This window comes from Palaemon carinicauda, chromosome 29 (genome assembly GCF_036898095.1).
Source record: "Palaemon carinicauda isolate YSFRI2023 chromosome 29, ASM3689809v2, whole genome shotgun sequence".
Lineage (NCBI taxonomy): Eukaryota > Metazoa > Arthropoda > Malacostraca > Decapoda > Palaemonidae > Palaemon > Palaemon carinicauda.
The window spans coordinates 94967699-94989955 of record NC_090753.1 but is presented as its reverse complement, the minus strand read 5'-3'; the positions used below and the strand labels follow the sequence as shown (position 1 = coordinate 94989955).

Below are 22257 nucleotides of genomic sequence, written 5' to 3'. Positions count from 1 at the left end.
ATCAAACTTCTAGAATACTGCGTAACAATGTTAATAACATGAACATATGGCTTAACTTACCATGTTAGAACAAAGCGATCAGGACCATAAATGGCAAATAATTCCTCACTTAAATCCTAAAAAATATATCATGTTTTGCACAACAATGTTATTCTTCTGTTAACACTTTGTCGTATGATAATTGTCCCACACAAAAAGGAGTCAGTCGGTCGTATCTCTTCTGGTTTTGTTAGGGGATTGTTTTTTGGAGAGAGAGAGAGAGAGAGAGAGAGAGAGAGAGAGAGAGAGAGAGAGAGAGAGAGAGAGAGAGAGAGAGAGAGAGAGAGAGAGAGAGAGAGAGAGAGAGAGAGAGAGTAGGCAGAAACACTTTGGTATCAATCAGATAGATAAGATGATAATGAATCTATTCCTCCCTGTTGTTGTTGTTGTTATATTGTTACTAGTGTATGTTACCCACCCACTCCCCTTTCCTAACTACAACCCTTCTCACGAGGGTATGACTACTCTCTCTCCTCCCCTATCCGAGGGACGGGGAGAGACCGATTAGTTATATGCCTGTCCATGTCATTGAGTGTGATCGGATATATATATATATATATATATATATATATATATATATATATATATATATATATATATATATACACATATATATATATATATATATATATATATATATATATATATATATATATATGTATGTATGTATATATACATATATATATATATATATATATATATATATATATATATATATATATATGTATATATATATATATATATATATATATATATATATATATATATGTATATATACATACATACATATATATATATATATATATATATATATATATATATATATATATATACACGTAGCCAAAAATTTGCTCTTCACTTCACTATATGGGGGACATTGTTGTTCTATCCAACTCGAAACATTACATCTAGTTATTCACAATCGAATAAAATAAACAATTATTATAAAGTTAGTATATTATGATAAAAGTTGATAAAATCTTCAAGGCTACCAAGTCCATGTCATCTGCCTTGTTTCCCACGCATTAAATTATCAAATCTTACAGAGCACTAGAGTTGGATTTCAAGTCTGGTTAGAGATCTTTAGTAAAATCTAGTAAATTCTAGGTCTTGAATAAAATCAGAGGACAGTTCTACGTTTTGCCGTTCTAAAGGTTTAAAGGTCACTCGTGAATGGCAGAGGCAAGTGCCAGTAATAATGCTCTAGCAGGACAATGCCCTAGAAGCAACCAAGCCTCTCTCCACCCAAGGTATAGGGCCAGGCAGTGGCTGCTGATGACTCAACTGATAGACCTATAGGCACCCCAAAACTCCCACCCACCATCCTCAGCTCAGAAGGATGGTGATGTTGCAGACACTACAAGAAACTATCGAGATTGAGCGGGGCTCGAACCCCAGGCCGGATCGTTTTCAATAGGTCACCTCTAAAAATGAAAAAAAAAAAACAACTAAACATTGTGAACCGCAAATGTTCAAAATGAATTATCTATTTATGTATCTGACTATACTAATTACAATTAAACGAACTAGTGTTGATAATGGGATATTATTATTATTATTATTATTATTATTATTATTATTATTATTATTATTATTATTATTATTATTATTATTATTATTATTAGCTACAGCCCTGGTTGGAAAAGCAGGAAGTTATAAGGCCAAGGGCTCATACGGGGAAAATAGCCAGTGAGGAAAGGAAATAAAGAAATGAATAAACAGTAAGAGGATAAATGAACAAATAACATAGAATATCTTAAGAACAGGTAAACATCAAAATATATTAAAGGTAAGCTGTAACACACATATCTGAAAAAAAAGAGGATAGATTCTTGTAGTGTCTGTAACCTTGCATGTAATATTTATTATGTATGCGATTCATTATCGTGAATAGACAAAAGACATGAACGTAAACGTGTGGGTAAACAACAGATTACATTAAATATGTACATAAAAGAACAAATGTTTATGCAAACAATGCTAGGTCTAAGTTAAGCACAATCTATGAATAGGTGTGTATGTAAACAAATCTATGTCTAGATGTACTGTATTATTATTATTATTATTATTATTATTATTATTATTATTATTATTATTATTATTATTATTATTATTATTATTATTATTATTATTATTATTAGCCAAGCTATAACTCTAGTTGGAAAATCAAGATGCTATAAGCCCCGATTGATTGATTGATTGATTTAAAGGTTTTTTGGCATCCTGACGTAATGTTTAGATGTATAGGTAAAGAACAGGATGACCATTGTGTGTTGATAAAACTTTCTGTGGGATTAATTTGAGAGAATCATTATACTTGATATCAGGGCAAACTAAGAACCAATACTAAAATTGAATGTAAACAAAGCGTTCTTCTTCTATCTGTCGGTGTCACACTGTGCTTTGCTTTCAGGCGTTCTCCGTAATCTCGTAGATTATGTAATTTTTATGTAACATTTTTAAACAGTAGATAAATATGAATTACAGAAGAGGAGCCCATATATTTTCAAGTAGGACGAGATGGAGGACTTCAAAATACCGAGATCCAAGATTCCTTCGTGTTTCAACGAGGTCCGTAAACACTTGGTCTCCTTTAGCCTCGGCGTTCAACACGAAGCCTAGTAGACTCTTGAGTCTTCAGTTTGCTAAGGATGTTACTGTGAGTATACTACATAATATACTTAGTATACTATTTAATTTCACATTAATCACAGGATTAAATGTGTTATTAATCATATTGATGTTTTTTTTATATACATATTTACATTGTGGAAAGTGAGGGACGAATTAGACCAATAATATTTGGCGAAATCTATCCGAGGCCCGTTGTGTCAATAGGTGTAGGAGGTGATGATGATGTATATATAAATTTTGTCTTATTTCAAGTCATGAAATATCAAGATGGGGGCGTATGTATGATAGCGGCCACCTGTATGTATGATGACGACTGACAAGAATATGGTAGTATGAGGGAGGGATGCAGGGGGGCATTAGACCCCCGTTAGGTAAGTAGGTAAGGACACGGCTTGTAGGTTAGGCTAGGAGGGCAAGTTTAGGCTAATTGGTGTCCATTTTTATGCACCCTGGAGGAACTGGCCGCTGATATGCAAAGGCTCCGTCACGATGTTTCCTTTAACTGCAAATAGCCTAGGCCTATACATCATAAATCTGTTTGTGGTGAGTCTGTTCGAGGTGTATGGAGTTGTTTTGGACTGGTATAAACTTTCTTACTAGTTGTCAAATAAATTTTATTTATGGGAAAAATAGTTTTTCTATCTTAAATGCGATATTCTGAAGCCAGTTTTTAAATTTACGATATTGTTATTTAATGTTACCTTGCCAGTTAGGAAGCCAACACAGGGTTGAGATTTAGCCTTAGGTTAAGATAAGGGCACAGCAGTCTAAGGGGGGGGGGGGTTAGGTGGGTTTGCGTGGAATCTGGCTCCTAGGTTAGGTGGGAAACCTTATGGGTGTTATTATAGTTATGGACATGGAAAACATTCCTACTAAAAAACACTTTATTCTTACAGAAAACAACCTTTTTCTTCGAAAATTACTTATTTTTACCGCAAATAAATATTTAGTGATATATATATATATATATATATATATATATATATATATATATATATATATATATAATATATATATATATATATATCCGCTGATAATGGGGGACCTCGTAGTGCGAACGCGGGGTTTTGGGTGGGGAAAACGGTATTCAAATTCAGTTAAATTACGTTATTTACTTCAGGAAAACATATATTTTCTGTTCGAAATGTTTCCCCGTCCGTAAATATAATTTTACAGCCTAAGGATAGGTGGTGTTCTTGTGTTGCTTTCCCTTTTAAAATGGGGTTTTCGAGTCATTACTTTTGGAATATTAAAACTTCTAAAATTTAAAAGATAGTGGCTTCCTTCAATTATTTGCATCAGAAACGTTCAAAGTACCTATGAATACACCAGGAATGCTTTTCATGTTCTTCATTAGGAGTATTGTGCTATAGTAAATATTTACCGACATTTGAATTACTTACTTGGTCCATCCTAACCAACTGCATAAGTAATTACAGTGATTGAGTGCAAATGTAACTTTTTTTTTCCTAGTAGTCTTTAGGTTCAATTTACTGTAGCACAATATTCGTGAATTGATTTTTAGCAATATAATTCAATATAGCCCTAACAAAGCAACTGTTTGAAACCAATTACCTAGTTCGGCAGTTGAAAATAATTTAGATTCTTACTTTTGTGAAAATACACTCCTTTTTTTTCAATATTTAACTTAGCCGGTGATTATATAGCTGCAACTCTGTTGCTTGACAGACAACTCTACGGTAAAAACTCGCCAGCGATCGCTACACAGGTTGCGGGTGTGCCCAACAGCGTCATCTGTCGACCAGATACCCAGTTCTCAATGTAAACAAAGACTCAATTTTCTCTCTGTCGCCGTGTCGGCAAGACGTACTTTACTCACTGTTGCTAAACTGGAGTTTTTCACATCTAATTGGTGAAGTACTATATTCTAGTTTTGAGCTTTCGCTGTGCAGGGTTTCTCTTCACACAAATCCTTGAACTCTTTTTGATAACGGATTCTTTGTTGATGACTTTTTGATCGTTTTTTTGGAATTTCCCTTGACCAATTCAAAATGGCTGACCCTTCACAAGTCCCCAAATTTAGGAAATGCAATGCTAGAGACTGTTCTAGGCGTCTTCCGAAGGCCTCTATCGACCCTCACACTGTTTGTTCCAATTGTCGGGATAAAACCTGTCAATTGGAAGATCGGTGTGAGGAGTGCGTTGGTCTTTCGGAATTCGATTTTATCGAATTTCAAAAGTACACACGTAGGCTAGAGAGAGATAGAGTTAGGAGAAGTTCTTCTCGTTCTATTGATGTATCCTCTCCTCATGCCCCACAACCTATTCCTTCCCCTGTAGTGGTTGCTCCTAACCCCCCTCCTGGCACTCAGGAACCATCGATGGCTGATATGATGCGTGCCATCCAGGCTCTGGGTGAGAGAGTTGAGTCCCTTGCTAGTGACCGTAATCAGCTCATGGCGGATGTGAAGGAGCTTAAGTGCCAAAGTGCAGTGGGAAGTGCTAAAGTGCCAAGTGATAGTGTTGTGGACAGTGTTGCGCTTGAGGGTTCGTCTGTTCGTGCCTGTCGTCCTCCTAGTCCGGGACCTCTTGCAAGCTCCCAAGTCCAGGGGAGAAGCAATGTCGTACGACGCATGGGTTCGAGAGGCTTTAATCAGCGAACAGACGTTCCCTCCGTGGTATCGGGCGTATCTACCCAAGATCGCTCCTACCTTACTAAGACGAGAGAGCCCATTTATACCTCGTCTTCTGAAGGTGTTTCTCGCAAGAAACTTTGGACCAAGGTCTCGCGACCGTTAAAGCGTAAATCGGTCCCTTCAGTACAAGTCCAACGGCCCGGTTGTAGCCACTGGGTCAGTTCGGACTCGTTTCCGTCATCCGATGACTGCTCACCGCCTAAGAGAGGCAAAGCGGTACCGCTTCAGACTGTAACACCGTCTGTCGCCGCACCTGCTCCCGTAGACCCTCAGTGGTCTCTACTGCAAGACATGCAGTCTAAACTTACGTCTCTGATGCAGGACTTTCGTGCGGAGAAGGTTGCTGCCGTACCAGCTAGTGCAGTACCTAGCCTACAACCCTCCACGCGATCGGTTGTGCGTCCGGTGGACGCTGAGGTAACCTTCTCACGCACACCAGTTGAGAGAGTTCCTCCACCCATGCGTTCCAGTTTGATCTGCCAGCCGCATGTTGACGTTAAGCGACGCACGGAGGTTGCCGTTGACGTTCTGGATGTTCCACAACCGTCAAAGTTGCTTTGTTTTGACGCGGTGCGTCAACCTCCGCAACCCAGTGTGGTTTCCACTGCGCACCCACATCAGTCTAGACAGTCTGGAGTAGACGCTGTGCGTCCCCGCGCTACCATGGTTGTTGCCAGCTCACAGACTGGGCAGCAGTTCCATGACGTTGCGTCCGGCTCAGTCACGCATGCACCAGTGCGACCGGACTCAGCGAACCAGCCGTTACCCACTCCGTTGCCGTTTCCTCATCAGTTGTCGGATGAGGAACTTTCTGATGATGATGTTGCTGCACATATAGATGAACCACAATCAGAATTGGACGAGCCTAAGTCTACTCAACCCTCTTTGGACTTTAGAAAAGTCTTGGCCATTTTCAAAGAGCTGTTTCCTGACCAGTTTGTTTCTGTGGCTCCTCGTTCTCCGCCTTCAGAGTTTGTTTTAGGCATGCCGTCTTCCACTCCTGCCTTTACTAGACTCGTCCTCGCACGCTCGTCCAAGAGAGCTTTGCGGGTGATAGGAGAATGGTTGCAGTCCAAGAAGAGTTTAGGGAAGACAGCCTTTGCTTTTCCCACTGCTAGACTCTCTTCTAGATCGAGCGTCTGGTATGCCACGGGAGAAGTTCTCGGCTTGGGAGTTCCTGCCTCTGCCCAGGGCGACTTCTCAAGTCTTGTAGACTCTCCCCGCCGCCTTGCCATGAGACGCTCAAAGATATGTTGGTCATCTTCGGACCTGGACCACCTTTTGAAAGGTATCTTTAGGGCCTTCGAAGTTTTTAACTTCTTAGACTGGTGTCTAGGAGCCCTAAGCAGGAAGATCTCGTCGACAGATAAAGAGACTTCCTTGCTCATTATGTCCTGCATGGACAAGGCCGTACGTGATGGGTCTAATGAGCTTGCTGCATCATTTGTGTCCGGAGTCCTAAAAAAGCGAGAAAATCTCTGCTCATTCCTTTCTGCTGGAGTTACGCCGTGCCAGAGATCTGAGCTTCTCTTTGCTCCTCTTTCCAAGTGCCTTTTTCCAGAAGTCCTGATTAAGGAAATAGCCGCTTCGTTAGTGCAGAAGGACACTCACGATCTTGTTGCGTCCTCAGCTCGCAAAGCTCCCCCTTTGCCTACCTTGTCAGCTAGACCAAGGATGGACACTCCAGCGTCCCGTTTTATTCCGCCCTTTCGTGGCAGAGTCTCCAGCAGAGGAGGTGCTCGTGCCGAAGGGAAACGAGGAAAGAAGAAAGGATCCAAGTCCTTTAAGGGCAGAGTCTGACTGCCATCATCTTCAGACAGCAGTAGGAGCCAGACTCAAGAACTTCTGGCTGAACTGGGAGAAGAGAGGCGCAGATGCACAATCTGTGAAGTTGCTCAGAGAAGGGTACAAGATCCCTTTTGTACGAAAACCCCCTCTAGCAACGTCTCCCATCGATCTCTCTCCCAGGTACAGAGAGGAAGACAAGAGACGAGCCTTGAAACGGGAAGTGTCTCTTTTACTAGAGAAGGGAGCGGTGGTCAAAGTCTCGGACCTTCAATCTCCGGGATTCTACAACCGCCTCTTCTTGGTTTCAAAGAAGACAGGAGGGTGGAGGTCGGTGCTAGACGTCAGTGCTCTGAATGTCTTTGTCACAAAGCAGACGTTCTCCATGGAGACCACAAAGTCAGTCTTAGCAGCGGTCAGAAGGGAAGACTGGATGGTCTCATTAGACCTAAGGGACGCCTACTTCCACGTCCCCATCCACCCGGACTCCCAACCTTTTCTGAGATTCGTTTTCGAAAAGGTGGTCTACCAGTTTCAGGCCCTGTGCTTTGGCCTAAGCACAGCTCCTCTTGTGTTTACGAGGCTGATGAGGAATGTAGCCAAATTCCTCCATTTATCGGACATCCGAGCCTCCCTCTATTTGGACGACTGGCTTCTCAGAGCATCTTCCAGTCGTCGCTGTCTGAAGGATCTAAAGTGGACTCTAGATCTGACCAAGGAATTGGGTCTCCTTGTCAATATGGAAAAGTCGCAACTGGTCCCATCCCAAACTATTGTGTATTTAGGGATGGAGATTCACAGTCTAGCTTTTCGGGCTTTTCCGTCGGCCCCCAGAATAAGCCAAGCCCAGTTATGCATCCAGAACATGCTGAAGAAGGAACACTGCTCAGTCAGGCAGTGGATGAGTCTGGTAGGGACGCTATCATCCCTGGAACTTTTTGTGTCATTAGGAAGACTACACCTCCGTCCTCTTCAATACCATCTAGCTTTTCACTGGAAAAAGGACAAGACGCTAGAAGCGGTCTCGATCCCCATTTCCGAAAAGATGAAGTCTTGTCTGACTTGGTGGAAGGACAGTATCAACCTCAGAGAGGGTCTTCCCCTGGCTGTTCAGACTCCCAACCACGTTCTCTTCTCGGACGCATCGGACGTAGGCTGGGGCGCGACATTAGACGGTCGGGAATGTTCAGGACTGTGGAACTCGAGTCAAAGGATCATGCATATCAACTGCAAGGAGCTGCTGGCAGTACATCTGGCCTTGAAAAGCTTCAGGTCTCTCCTTCGAGGCAAAGTGGTGGAAGTGAACTCGGACAACACCACTGCCTTGGCGTACATCTCCAAGCAAGGAGGGACCCACTCACTGACGTTGTACGAGATCGCAAGGGACCTGCTCATCTGGTCAAAAAGTCTAGACATAACACTAGTAACGAGGTTCATCCAAGGCAACTTGAATGTCATGGCAGATTGTCTCAGATGGACCCTCCACAAGGATGTATGCAAGAGACTGTGGGCCACTTGGGGCCAACCAACCATAGATCTCTTTGCAACCTCAATGACCAAGAGGCTCCCAATATATTGCTCACCAGTCCCAGACCCAGCAGCAATACATATAGATGCCTTTCTCCTAGATTGGTCACATCTAGATCTATATGCATTCCCACCGTTCAAGATTGTCAACAAGGTACTGCAGAAGTTCGCCTCTCACGAAGGGACAAGGTTGACGCTAGTTGCTCCCCTCTGGCCCGCGAGAGAATGGTTCACCGAGGTACTTCGATGGCTAGTAGACGTTCCCAGAAGTCTTCCTCTAAGGGTGGACCTTCTACGTCAGCCACACGTAAAGAAGGTACACCAAAGCCTCCACGCTCTTCGTCTGACTGCCTTCAGACTATCGAAAGACTCGAGAGCTAGAGGCTTTTCGAAGGAGGCAGCCAGTGCGATTGCTAGAGCAAGGAGAGCATCCACCCTTAGAGTCTACTAATCGAAGTGGGAAGTCTTCCGAAACTGGTGCAAGTCAGTCTCTGTATCCTCGACCAGTACCTCTGTAGCTCAAATAGCTGACTTTCTCTTACACCTTAGAAAAGGACGATCCCTTTCAGCTCCCACTATCAAGGGCTACAGAAGCATGTTGGCATCAGTCTTCCGGCATAGAGGCTTAGATCTTTCCAACAATAAAGATCTTCAGGACCTCCTTAAGTCTTTTGAGACCACGAAGGAGCGTCGTTTGGTTACACCTGGTTGGAATTTAGACGTGGTACTAAGATTCCTCATGTCAGACAGGTTTGAACCGCTACAATCAGCCTCCCTGAAAGATCTCACTTTAAAGACACTTTTCCTGGTATGCTTAGCCACAGCTAAAAGAGTCAGTGAGATTCATGCCTTCAGCAAGAACATCGGATTTTCGTCAGAAAAAGCTACATGTTCGCTACAACTTGGTTTTCTAGCCAAAAATGAGCTGCCTTCTCGACCTTGGCCGAAATCGTTCGATATTCCCAGCTTATCGAATATGGTAGGCAATGAACTAGAAAAAGTCTTATGCCTTGTGAGAGCGCTTAAGTTCTATATAAAGCGAACTAAACCTTTACGAGGCCAATCTGAAGCTTTATGGTGTTCAGTTAAGAAACCATCTTTGCCTATGTCAAAGAATGCTTTATCCTACTTTATCAGACTGTTAATACGAGAAGCTCATTCACATCTGAGTGAGGAAGACCAAGCATTGCTTAAGGTGAGGACACACGAAGTTAGAGCTGTCGCAACTTCCGTGGCCTTTAAGCAAAATAGATCTCTGCGAAGTATAATGGACGCAACCTATTGGAGAAGCAAGTCAGTGTTTGCGTCTTTTTATCTAAAGGATGTCCAGTCTCTTTACGAGGACTGCTACACACTGGGACCATTCGTAGCAGCGAGTGCAGTAGTGGGTGAGGGCTCAACCACTACAATTCCCTAATTCCATACCCTTTTATCTTTCTCTTGAAATGTTTTTATTGTTGTTTTTTGGGTTGTCCGGAAGGCTAAGAAGCCTTTCGCATCCTGGTTGATTTGGCGGGTGGTCAAAGTCATTTCTTGAGAGCGCCTAGATTAGGGGTTTGATGAGGTCCTGTTGTATGGGTTGCAACCCTTGATACTTCAGATCCTAGGGGTCGATCAGCATCCTAAGAGGATCGCGAGGCTCCGTAAGGAAGACGTACTTAAAAGGCAGAGTAATTGTTCAAGTCGACTTCCTTACCAGGTACCTATTTATTTTGTTTTTGTTATTTTGATAACTTCTAAAATGAAATAAAAAACTCTTAGCTCATAAAAGTGTAAACATATATTACTGGTCTCTACCCACCATCCTGGGTGTGAATCAGCTATATAATCACCGGCTAAGTTAAATATTTAAAAATGATATTTTGATTATAAAATAAATTTTTGAATATACTTACCCGGTGATTATAAATTAAATGACAATCCCTTCCTCCCCAATAGAGACGCAGTGGGACGAGGAGAAAATTGAGTCTTTGTTTACATTGAGAACTGGGTATCTGGTCGACAGATGGCGCTGTTGGGCACACCCGCAACCTGTGTAGCGATCGCTGGCAAGTTTTTACCGTAGAGTTGTCTGTCGAGCAACAGAGTTGCAGCTATATAATCACCGGGTAAGTATATTCAAAAATTTATTTTATAATCAAAATAACATTTTTTTTTTTTTTTTTTTTGGATCCCCACGACATAAGAAGACCATGAGAATAGTTCATAAACTTACGACAGGTGGTTCTCCTTGTTGGGGGATTCTTTGCGAGGTTGGGAAGGAAACACCATCCTGAAGTAATGCAAGGTTTTTGGGGCTCAAGCCATGTCATCCTGGTGGAAGTTCCTCAATGGCAGCTTTCTACTTGGGATATTTCTGTGAGATATCCCAAGTAGAAAGCTGCCATTGAGGAACTTCCATCAGGATGACATGGCTCGAGCCCCAAAAATAGATTTTTCCTATGTCAAAATCCATTTATTAAGATGGTGTAATACAAGAATAGGATACAACATGCAGGAAAACGTTTGCCTTGGCTGACAAACGAAGATACTGTACAAGCGTGTGTGATACCTAGTGGTAGGAAAGTACATTGTTGTCATGTCCTCGGGGCGTTGCACCACTTAATAATTCAATGAATAAGTATACATAATAACATGATAATACAATGCATACACATTTATTTATTTTACTTGAGACCCATAATGCATCATTACTGCAGGTATGGATGAAATACGGTAAAATCAGTTGATGTAATAGTCTTACATTTTATAGATCTACACTCCTGTCTAAACTATGATTTCCTATTTTCTATATTATAAGTTCTGGTAACTTTTTCTAGCCTCCAATCTTAATGTTTTTTTTGTCATGTGGCTTTTTCTTGGCCAATCTCCTACATCCACAGTTCCTATACAAGCTCCATCCTTTTTTAATACAAGCTGCAGCACTCCCCCCAACTACGTCACGTGTATAGAACAGCTCGTCTTGGATTTGTATTAGAATAATATTTCCATATTAACGATATCCAAAACAAGTGGCCATTTCCCTGTTTAGAGAAAATAAGAAGTGTTACTTGTGTGTTTACAGGTATTTTGAATGGTTTTAATGTCGTTAATCACCGGAAATATGTATTTTTTAAGTTTTATGGTCAGGTTAAGCTAGGAGATATTCCTGAAAAACATTGTTTCAGGAGCGAAGCCAGTTGGGAAGCAAACACAATGCTGAGACTTAGGATACGGCTGTCGTAGAGGGGTTAAGTAGATAAGGCTTCTAGGTTAGGTTAGTTAGATAACCTTAGGGTAGGTAGAGAACCTTATGTTAGGTGGTGTTCTTGTGCTGGTTTCCCTTTTAAAGTGTGGTTATTCAGTCAAACTTTTGTAATTTTAAAATGTCTAAAATTTGAAATATATAGGCTTCCCCCAATTATCTGTATCTGGTCTGTTCAAAGTATCTATAAATGCTGCAGTGAATTTGTTGCCATACTAACACACCTTCCGTAATTTATGTGAATATTCTTTCAGCGAAGCAGGAAGGTAGCCATTAGACTAAAAGTGCGAGGTGGCATCTCTGCCTACCCGCTTGAGTGGGTATAGGGCGGAAGGGGGATAAAAAATACAAATTATTTTCAAATTTGTCATTTCACTAAAGTAAGCATCCTTAAACGAACATCTGTCTTATTTTAGGAGTTAGCATTTCAGAATGTAGAAGTTCTTAAATCTTTATTTATTTGAATCTTTATAAATATTTTGTTGTAGGTGATGCTCGGCTAAAGATGTGCAATCACATGACGTTTTGGATGGCGTTACATTTTCAGTTTGCTTGCAAGTTCATCACCTTAGTGGTATGCTCTCTTGTGATAATGGTACTCAGAGGGCAGTAAGCGGAAAAAATATTGCTGTACTTCCAGCGAATAATAGTACAGTACTGTACTGTACTCCTTTTATAAAGAGTGTGAAAATATAGGCCATGTATGTTGAGATTCAGGGTTTAAGTGTATTGGGAATTTTTCAATATTAAACTTACCCGATAATCATGTAGCTGTCAACTCCGTTGCCCGACAGAATTCTATGGAAGGGATACGCCAGCGATCGCTATACAAGAGGGGGGTGTACTCACAAGCGCCACCTGTGGCCAGGTACTGCAGTACTTCTTGTTGACACCACCTCAATTTTTTCCTCTGTCGTGCCTCCGGCTAGACCTATATGGATACGCTGTTGATTCTGGAGTTTTTTGCTCACGATTTGGTGATGTATTTGCTCTAGAGTTTAGCTTTCGCTATTCAGGAAGTTTTATCATTAGCTTAGCTAGCTTTTGGAATTAATTTGATTAATTATGGTGACGAAGAGAGTATGAACTCTCTTTCACTTTTAAATGGCCGACCCTTCCCTTAGACGGAAGTGTTGGTGTCTAAGAGAGTATAGACTCTCTTTCTTAATTTTGCTTAACAAAAGTTATACAGTGAACCCTCGTTTATCGCGGTAGATAGGTTCCAGACGCGGGCGCGATAGGTGAAAATCCGCGAAGTAGTGACAGCATATTTACCTATTTATTTAACATGTATATTCGGACTTTTAAAACCTTCCCTTGTACGTAGTACAGTACTGTTAACAAACCACCCTTTACACCCTGTAATGTACAGAACACTTAATGCATGTACTACAGCACCCTAAACTAAAACAGGCACAAATATTAAAGGCGATTTTATATCATGTGTTTCCTAAACACCTAAAAAGCACGATAAAAAATGGCAACCAATGTTTTGTTTACGTTCATCTCTGATCATAATGAAGAAACAAACTCATTTAGTGTACACATATATGTACGTATGGTTAGTTTTTGCATCGATTATATTGATTATACAGTACTGTATGTTGATTTTTTTATTACCAATGTTTTAGTTTACGTATTTTTCTTAGGACTTCCAAATGAAATCTTTTTCTTTATGACGCCGCCTGAAACGACGGCGTGTACGCTCAGTAAACAACCACGCTCAGAACAAACAAGGCATTTAACACGCATGATGATAGTGATAAATAATGATACAGTACATACAGTATTTACAGTACAAAGCATTTACAAAATATGTTACCTTACAAATATAAATTATACAGTACTTGTACGTAGCAAAGCAGGAAAACAATTTGAGAGAGAGAGAGAGAGAGAGAGAGAGAGAGAGAGAGAGAGAGAGAGAGAGAGAGAGAGAGAGAGAGAGAGATTGTTTTACGTACGTAAATGTAAATTTTAAACAAAAAAAATATGATAGGTTACAACATGTAGACTTTTAAAACCTTCCCTTTAACTTAATGCATACAGTACGTACAGTACTAAACTATAAAACAGGTTAAAGTAAAAAATAAAGATTGTTACTGTACTCACCACGAAAGAAGTTCCAGAAAAACTTGAATGACGATGGCGATGAATTTGCTGCACAGTAGAAATGATGATGATGAAGCTGATGATGTGTTCTACTGTGCAGTCAATGATAGTATTTTACGTCTCTTCAGACGGAGGTGTCTTTTCCTGGGACACCTCTTCAACTTCTTCAATTTCTTCCGAAGGCGTACTAGCAGGAGGAACTGGCTCTTTTTTGCGAGGCTGAAAAAACATTGTGATCGGAAGTTGCTGCCGCTGCTTCTTTTTTCGATCCAAGAGCATCCTGTAGGGAGTCGTGATGTCATCGACCTTGTTGCAGAATTGCATCGCGCGAACCATATCCTCGTCCCACTCTTGCAACATTTCTTTCGCCTCCTTCATATGGTTGCAGAACTTGGCGAGCCGTTCTAATGTTAAGCCCGTTTCTTCTACATTTTCTTGGGTCTCTTCCTGGGTACCCTCACTCTCTTCCTCACTTGCCGATTTCGTCAGGTCTTCGAGATCTGCGTCAGTTAGGGGCTGGGAATGGCAGTCCAACAACTCGTCGACGTCTTCAGTCGTCATGTCGCCAAACCCGTCACCCCCAATTATGGCAGCCAACTGCACAGATTTCCGTATTGCAGAGTGTTGGATTTCCGACGGAGTAAATCCCTTGTCGTCGTAAACAATATCGGGCCACAGCTTCTTCCAGCTCGCATTTACAGTTGCAGGTTTCATCTCTTGAAGTGCCTTTTGAATATTCTGCAGGCACGTGGCTATGGTGTACTGCCGCCAGTACGCCTTCAAGTTGAAGTCTTCATCCTCGTCATCTTGGGCAGCATCCACACACGCAACGAGGTCCGCCAAGGTATTCTTCGTGTAGAGGGCCTTGAACGCCCTGATAACCCCCTGGTCCATTGGTTGAATTAATGACGTGGTGTTGGGTGGCAGGAACTCAACCTGAACGCCCTCACGCGACAGGTCAGTTGCGTGTCCACCAGCGTTATCCATAAGGAGAAGGATCTTGAATGGCAAGCCCTTCTCTAAGAGATATTCATGGACTTGCGGGATGAAACACTGGTGGAACCAGTTGGAGGTCAGCATCTTCGTAATCCATGCCTTTTGATTATGCATCCAGTACACGGGAAGGAGATTCTTATTTTTGTTTTTCAAAGCGCGAGGATTTTTCGACTTATAAATAAGCCCCGGCTTTAACAAAAATCCAGCAGCATTGCCACACATCACGAGGGTAACGCGATCCTTGAATGCCTTAAAGCCAGAGGCTTTGGCTTCCTCTTTGAACAGGAAAGTTCGCGACGGCATTCTCTTCCAAAACAAGCCGGTTTCATCCATATTAAACACTTGTTCCGGCTTGTATCCACCTTCAGCGATAATGTTCTTGAAAGTCTGGTTCACGTAAGTTTCAGCAGCGGCAGTGTCAGCGGAAGCAGACTCCCCATGCAGGGAAACGCTTTTCAGGGCGAAGCGTTTCTGAAACTTCGCGAACCATCCTTTGCTGGCGGAAAAACGTTGTTTCTGACGCTGGGAATCAGTGGAGGTCCCTGGTTGAGGATCATCTACATCATCATCTTCTTCAGCATGGTCGCCATCGTCGTCATGAGGTTCCTTTGCCGCAAAATTCTCATACAAGCTCAAAGCCTTTGTTCGGATGGTGTTCGTATCCAACGCTATGTTCTTCTTCCGACAGTCGGCAATCCACACAGCTAAAGCACCTTCCATGCGTACGATCGTTTTATTACGCGTTGTAACGACTCGCTTCGCTGATCTGCTAAAGGTGATTGCAGCAGTCTTTCTAATGTTCGCCTCGTCCTTCCTGATGTAGCGAACGGTGGATTCGTTGATGCCAAAATGGCGGCCGGCGGCCGCGTAACTTCTACCATCTTTTAACATGTCGAGAAGCGTAACCTTCTCAGCTATCGTCATCATTCTTCGGTGGCGTTTAGGCTCACTACCAGTCTTACTAGAAGCAGAACGCTTGGGAGCCATTGTAACAGAAAGTTCAACAAAAAGTTCAACTTAAAACAGTCGCACACAGCACAGATTCAACTTCACAAACTTAAGAACGTCTACTCAGCAATACGCGGAAAGAGAAAGTGAACGATGCAGTCCCGCGAGAACTCTGATGCTGCGGGTTGGAGATGCGGGCCAAACACCAATCACAGGCTAGATAACAAAACTTGAGTTTTGATTCGTCATCTATCAGCGCTTGAACCAATCACAACCCGTCTTATACAGTACTATGGTGCGTTGGTTACTCATAGAAGATGTCCCGCGCACACTGAACGTACGTAGATTAAGTACAATACCGTAATAATAATAAATAATGATAATAATACTGTACAGTAATAATAATAATAATAATGATTAATAATAATAACAATAATAATTTTATTAACAACAACAACAATAATAATAATAATAACAATAATAATAAAAATTTACGTACGTACGCTATTTTACGCCTCTCTCTCTCTCTCTCTCTCTCTCTCTCTCTCTCTCTCTCTCTCTCTCTCTCTCTCTCTCTCTCTCTCTCGTACGCTTACAGTACTTATTCGAAATGTGATTTTTGCAACAAAGAATATTATTGGATGCAGTACTGTACTACGTACGTATACATACAAAAGATTCATGGAAAAGAAGCACATCCATTACAGTACACACCATTCTAATATGGTATGACTGCATCTGATTTGCGTTTCATGTTCGATTTAATTTTACTACGTACTGAATTATCGTATGATCACATTCTCTTTTCGTGTTTTATTTCTTTCTGTGCTGAATTATATATCATATGTAATGCAATGAACAATCAGTAAGAGCAGATATTACTATAATTACAGTATTAATGGAATTACAGGTAACAAAATATCGTATTTGGTTATCTTCAGATTTCGCGGTATTTTCGAATTTTCCGGAAAATCCGCGATATGTATATATATATGGGTTATGGGAAAACCCCGCGAAGTGGTGAATCCGCGATTGTCGAACCGCGAAGTAGCGAGGGTTCACTGATTTATTTTATATCTCTCCGCCTTTTATAGGCCTCTTCGATTAACTTCCTTTTATTATAAACTTATTAAAATTAATTTTTATTTTTGTTTATATTCGACCTTTCCTAATAGTAGGCGGTCTTTTCTTGGTACCGAAGTTAATTAACATTGAGCCCGTCATTTCGGTTTTCCTGTTAACATATTATGCTATTTTAATGTTTTTGAAAGAATTTCTTTGATAGTCTCGTACTGTTTTCAAAGTTGAACTAACGTTTTGTTTTGTCTCTGCAGTTGTTGACGTTCAGAACGTTCAACTTGCGCTCTATCGTTACGATAGAGAGAGAATTTTCACGGTGTCACGTTGCAGTAAGAGTAACCGTTTCTAGCGTTTTGTTCATTCTTTCTTAGCTTAATGGTTTTAATTCTAATAAAGGAACTTTTTATTTGGGAAATCTTTCAGTTTTTTTCCTTTAACAATTATATGTTTTAACGATATATATGATTGGGCTCTTCTCTCAGGTTCTAAGTCAAGAGAGAGATAGAGACGGAGGGAGAGAGAGCTGGATAAACGTTTCGTTCAAGCGAGTAACGTTGTTATCGTTTTTGCTCTTCTCCCTAGTCTCTTTAGGGGAAGAAGGTAAACGTTTCTAGAGTTTTATTCTTGTTCTCAAGCTTTATGCGGTGAGAGATTTTAAACGTAGTTTATTTGATCTAGTGTTTAGTCTCTTTCCAGCCACTGAATTATTTATCTTTCATTAGATTTTTCTGTTACATTGTAATTCTGTTTTCGCAATTACTAACTTTTAAGGAAGGATAGAATTGCGTGTTTCAGGTACAAACCACTTATAGTTTCGAGTTCAGTGAAATAAGTGCAAACAGAAAATCAAAAGTGATAAGTGATTAGCGCAAAGTGTGTCAGTGTTGTGCGTGAGGGTACTTCTGTGCGTGCCAGTCGTCCTCCCAGTCCGGGACCTCTTGCAAGCTCCCAAGCCCAGGGGAGAAGCAATGTCGAAGGGCAAAAGGGTTCGGCAGGCCTTGATCGGCGCACAGAAGTATCCTCGGTGGTTGCGGGCGTGTCTTACAGAGACCGTCACTCCCACCCGCAGACGATTGAGCCCTTATTTTGCTCGTCTGCAGAAGAAATTTCGGGGAGAAAACGCTGGACTCAGGTCTCAAGACCTCTTAAACGTAAAGTCCAGACCTCTAGAGTTCAACAACCCGGATGCAGTCATTGGGTTAGCTCTGACTCTCCGCAGTCATCAGGTGACTGCACACCTCCTAAGAGAGGTAAGGCGATGCCTCAACAGACCTCATCTTCTGTTAAGGCTTTGCCTCAACAGACCTTATCGTCTGTTGATCCCAAGATGACTTTGCTGCAGTCCATGCAGTCGCAGCTTGCGGTCTTAATGCGTGAGTTTCAGGCTGAGAAGGTTACACCTCCTCCTGCGAGCGCTCCGCCTCACTGCAGTCCAGTCTGCCAGGCGTACGAAGTTGAGGTTCCTCAAGCTACCTTACCGCGTTCGGAGTTGCCAGTTACCAGCGTTGTGCAGCAACCTCAACCTTCCTTAAGGCAACCTCAACAATGGGAGCAGGAGTCTTATGCCTTGAGGCAAGATTTTCTTGCAGTTAGACCATCTTTGAGGCTACAACCTTTTGAGGTACGACAACCTCTACCATCCTTGAGGCAGCCACCTCAGCTCTCGCAGCTGCTACCTCAACTTTCCTCAAGGCGAGAGCCTCAACTCTTGAGGCTAGCTCCTCAGGAACCTCAACTCGTGAGACAGGAACTGCGTTCTGCGCAGCCGCTACCTCAACTCTCGCAGCTCACACCTCAAGAACCTCAACTCGTGAGTCAAGAGCCTCTCTCTGCGCAGCCACCTCAACCCTTGAGGCAAGCGCAACTCTTGAGGCAGGAACCTCATGCTATGAGTCAGCCACCTCAACGCATGCATCTGCCACTTTCTCCTCAACTTGAGCCTCTTCCCATTCAACTTTGAAATAACAAATGACAATAATAACACCTCATTACTTTCATAACTTTCATTTGTAATCATATACATGTATGCCTACACAAACATTATGATAATGGAGGTTATTCGTATTACTTAAATAAAAAAAAATATATATGTATTCCTTGCAATATATTTTTAACAAATCGCAAATATGGCAAAATATCTTCAAAACAAAAATGAATCATGAGTTATGAATGTAATGTAAATATTATGTTGATATTAAAACCCCATGCAAGCATGCATGAAGTAATGCAGTGTTGCCAACAGGGCGAGTTTCCCTGTCCTGAGGTGAAGTAGATTATAGATCGTATATTTAGTGCAGATTAATTCTACGATTATCATGCCGGCTATCAAATTCATCAACAAAACAGTCTAAATCAATTCCCTCGGCACGTGCACTTTCAATGGACAGTAATGCGATATTACTCAATCTAGCACTGGTCATGGAATTTCTGAGAAATGTTACACGCCATGCAACATGCTCTGCTTCTCTTACAGCATGCTCTGCATACAGCATGCTCTGCATACCTTACCGCATGCTTCTCAGTCACACATCTTTGGTTGTTGCCAACTCACTAGACTGTCAAGCAGTTTCATAACGTTGCCTTCTAGTCTGCTGCTTTTGCACCAGTGAAACCCTCACTGAGAGAACTTAGCTTTTCTCGGATATGGTCCCTGTAGATGAGAAAGTGCTTTTCTCCCTCCTTCTGATATTCCCTTGAGGACTCTGTCATTTGGAGAGGAGCCTTTAGCTGCGTAGCCTCCTATGGACTTTTATTTAAGCATAACATGCTTCCAGGGAAGGTAATGGTTCCACTTCAGTCGCTAACCCCGTCTGTTACCACACCTGCTCTCATAGACCTTGAGCTGTGTTGCAAGACATGCAGTCCAAGCTTAGTCCTTGTTAGAGGATTTTTTGTTTACGGAGTCAGTGTGTCACTGGGAAGACGTTCAACAACCAGCAGAAGTGACTTGTTGTGACGCAGTGCGGCAACCTCAGCAACCCGATAAGGAGTTGTCTGTACGACCCAGACAGTCTAGACAGCTTCGGGTTGTCACTGTACTTCCTCGCTTCCCCATGGTTGACAGTTCACAGACTGTGCAGCAGTACCATGATCTTGTGTCCGGCTCCGTCAGACGACTGGCTTTTAAGAGCCCCCACAAGTCGTCGCTGTCTGGAGATTCTCAGATGGACTATGGATCTGACCAAGGAACTGGGCCTCCTGGTTAATTTTGAGGAGTCTCAGCTCGTCCCATCCCAGACCATTGTCTACCTGGGTATGGATCTTCAGAGTCGAGCTTTTCGGGCTTTTCCGTCGGCCCCAAGGATCTTCCAAGCCCTAGAATGCATCCAGAGCATGCTGAGAAGGAACCGATGCTCAGTCAGGTAGTGGATGAGTCTAACAGGGACACTTTCATCGCTGGCCCTGTTCATCGTGTTAGGGAGACTCCACCTCCCCCCCCCCCCTTCAGTATCATCTAGCTGCTCACTGGATAAAGGACATGACGCTAGAGACGGTCTCAGTTCCTGTTTCCGAAGAGAGGAGGTCTTCTCTCGCGTGGTGTAAGAACAGCTTTCTTCTCAAGGAAGTCTACATTTGGCTGTTCAGAAACCCGACCGCCGTCTCCTCTCGGACGCATCAGACACGGGCTGGGGTGCGACTTTGGACGGACAGGAATGCTCGGGAACATGGAATCAGGAGCAAAGGACACTTCACATCAATTGCAAGGAGTTGTTGGCGGTTCTTCTGGCCTTGATAAACTTCAAGTCCCTCCAGCTTAACAAGGTGGTGGAGGTGGACTCTGACAACACCACAGCCCTGGCTTACATCTTCAAGCAGGGAGGGACTCTTTCGTGGAAGTTGTTCTAGATCGCAAGGGACCTCCTCATCTGGTCAAAAGATCGAAAGCTCACGCTGGTAACGAGGTTCATTCAGGGCGGTATGAATGTCATGGCAGATCGCCTCAGCCGGAAGGGTCAGGTCATCCCCACAGAGTGGACCCTTCACAAGAGTGTTTGCAGCAGACTTTGGGCCCTGTGGGGTCAGCCAACCATAGATCTGTTCGCTACCTCGATAACCTAGAGACTCCTGTTGTATTGTTCTCCGATTCCAGACCCAGCAGCAGTTCACGTGGATGCTTTTCTGCTGGATTGGTCCCATCTCGACCTGTATGCATTCCCGCCGTTCAAGATTGTCAACAGGGTACTTCAGAAGTTCTCCTCTCGCAAAGGGACACGGCTGACGTGGGTTGGCTCCGCTCTGGCCCGCGAGAGAATGGTTCATAGAGGTACTGCAATGGCTGGTCGACATTCCCAGGACTCTTCCTCTAGGAGTGAACCTTCTACGTCAACCTCACGTAAAGAAGGTACACCCAAACCTCCACGCTCTTCGTCTGACTGCCTTCAGACTTTCGAAAGACTCTCAAGAGCTAGGGGCTTTTCGAAGGAGGCAGCCAGAGCGATTGCCAGAGCAAGGAGAACATCCACTCTCAGAATCTATCAGTCTCAAGGGGAAGTCTTCCGTAGCTGGTACAAGACCAATGCAGTTTCCTCAACCAGTACCACTGTAACCCAGATTGCTGACTTCCTGTTACATCTAAGGAAAGTAAGATCCCTTTCAGCTCCTACAATCAAGGGTTACAGAAGTATGTTGGCAGCGGTTTTCCGCCACAGAGGCTTGGATCTTTCCACCAACAAAGATCTACAGGACCTCCCTAGGTCTTTTGAGACCTCAAAGGAACGTCGGTTGTCCACTCCAGGCTGGAATCTAGACGTGGTCCTAAGGTTCCTTATGTCATCAAGATTTGAACCTCTCCAATCAGCCTCTTTTTAGGACCTCACATTAAAAACTCTTTTCCTCGTGTGCTTGACAACAGCTAAAAGAGTAAGTGAGATCCACGCCTTCAGCAGGATCATTGTTTTCACATCTGAAACGGCTACATGTTCCTTGCAGCTCGGTTTTTGCTAAACGAGCTTCCTTCACGTCCTTGGCCTAAGTCGTTCGAGATCCCAAGCCTGTCCAACTTGGTGGGGAATGAACTGGAGAGAGTACTTTGCCCAGTTAGAGCTCTTAGGTACTATCTAAAAAGGTCTTAACCTTTACGAGGACAATCAGAAGCCTTATGGTGTGCTATCAAGAAACCTTCTTTTCCAAGTTCTAAGAACTCAGTTTCTTACTATTCAGGCTTCTGATTAGGGAAGCACATTCTCATCTGAAGGAAGAAGACCTTGCTTTGCTGAAGGTAAGGACACATGAAGTGGG

General features: G+C 42.6%; 2 protein-coding genes across 2 annotated transcripts in view; one reads left to right on the top strand and one right to left on the bottom strand.

Moving 5' to 3' along the window:
• LOC137622375 (galactose-3-O-sulfotransferase 2-like) overlaps positions 1-252 on the bottom strand; it is a 15439-nt gene extending 15187 nt beyond the window's left edge. The window contains exon 1 of the mRNA XM_068352972.1: positions 61-252. Coding sequence (XP_068209073.1) covers positions 61-63 — 3 coding nt within the window. The 5' untranslated portion in view covers positions 64-252. The remainder of the gene's footprint in view (positions 1-60) is intronic.
• Positions 253-2412: 2160 nt separating this feature from the next.
• Positions 2413-22257, top strand: part of LOC137622372 (mitochondrial intermediate peptidase) — a 124327-nt gene continuing 104482 nt past the window's right edge. The window contains exon 1 of the mRNA XM_068352970.1: positions 2413-2698. Coding sequence (XP_068209071.1) covers positions 2516-2698 — 183 coding nt within the window. The 5' untranslated portion in view covers positions 2413-2515. The remainder of the gene's footprint in view (positions 2699-22257) is intronic.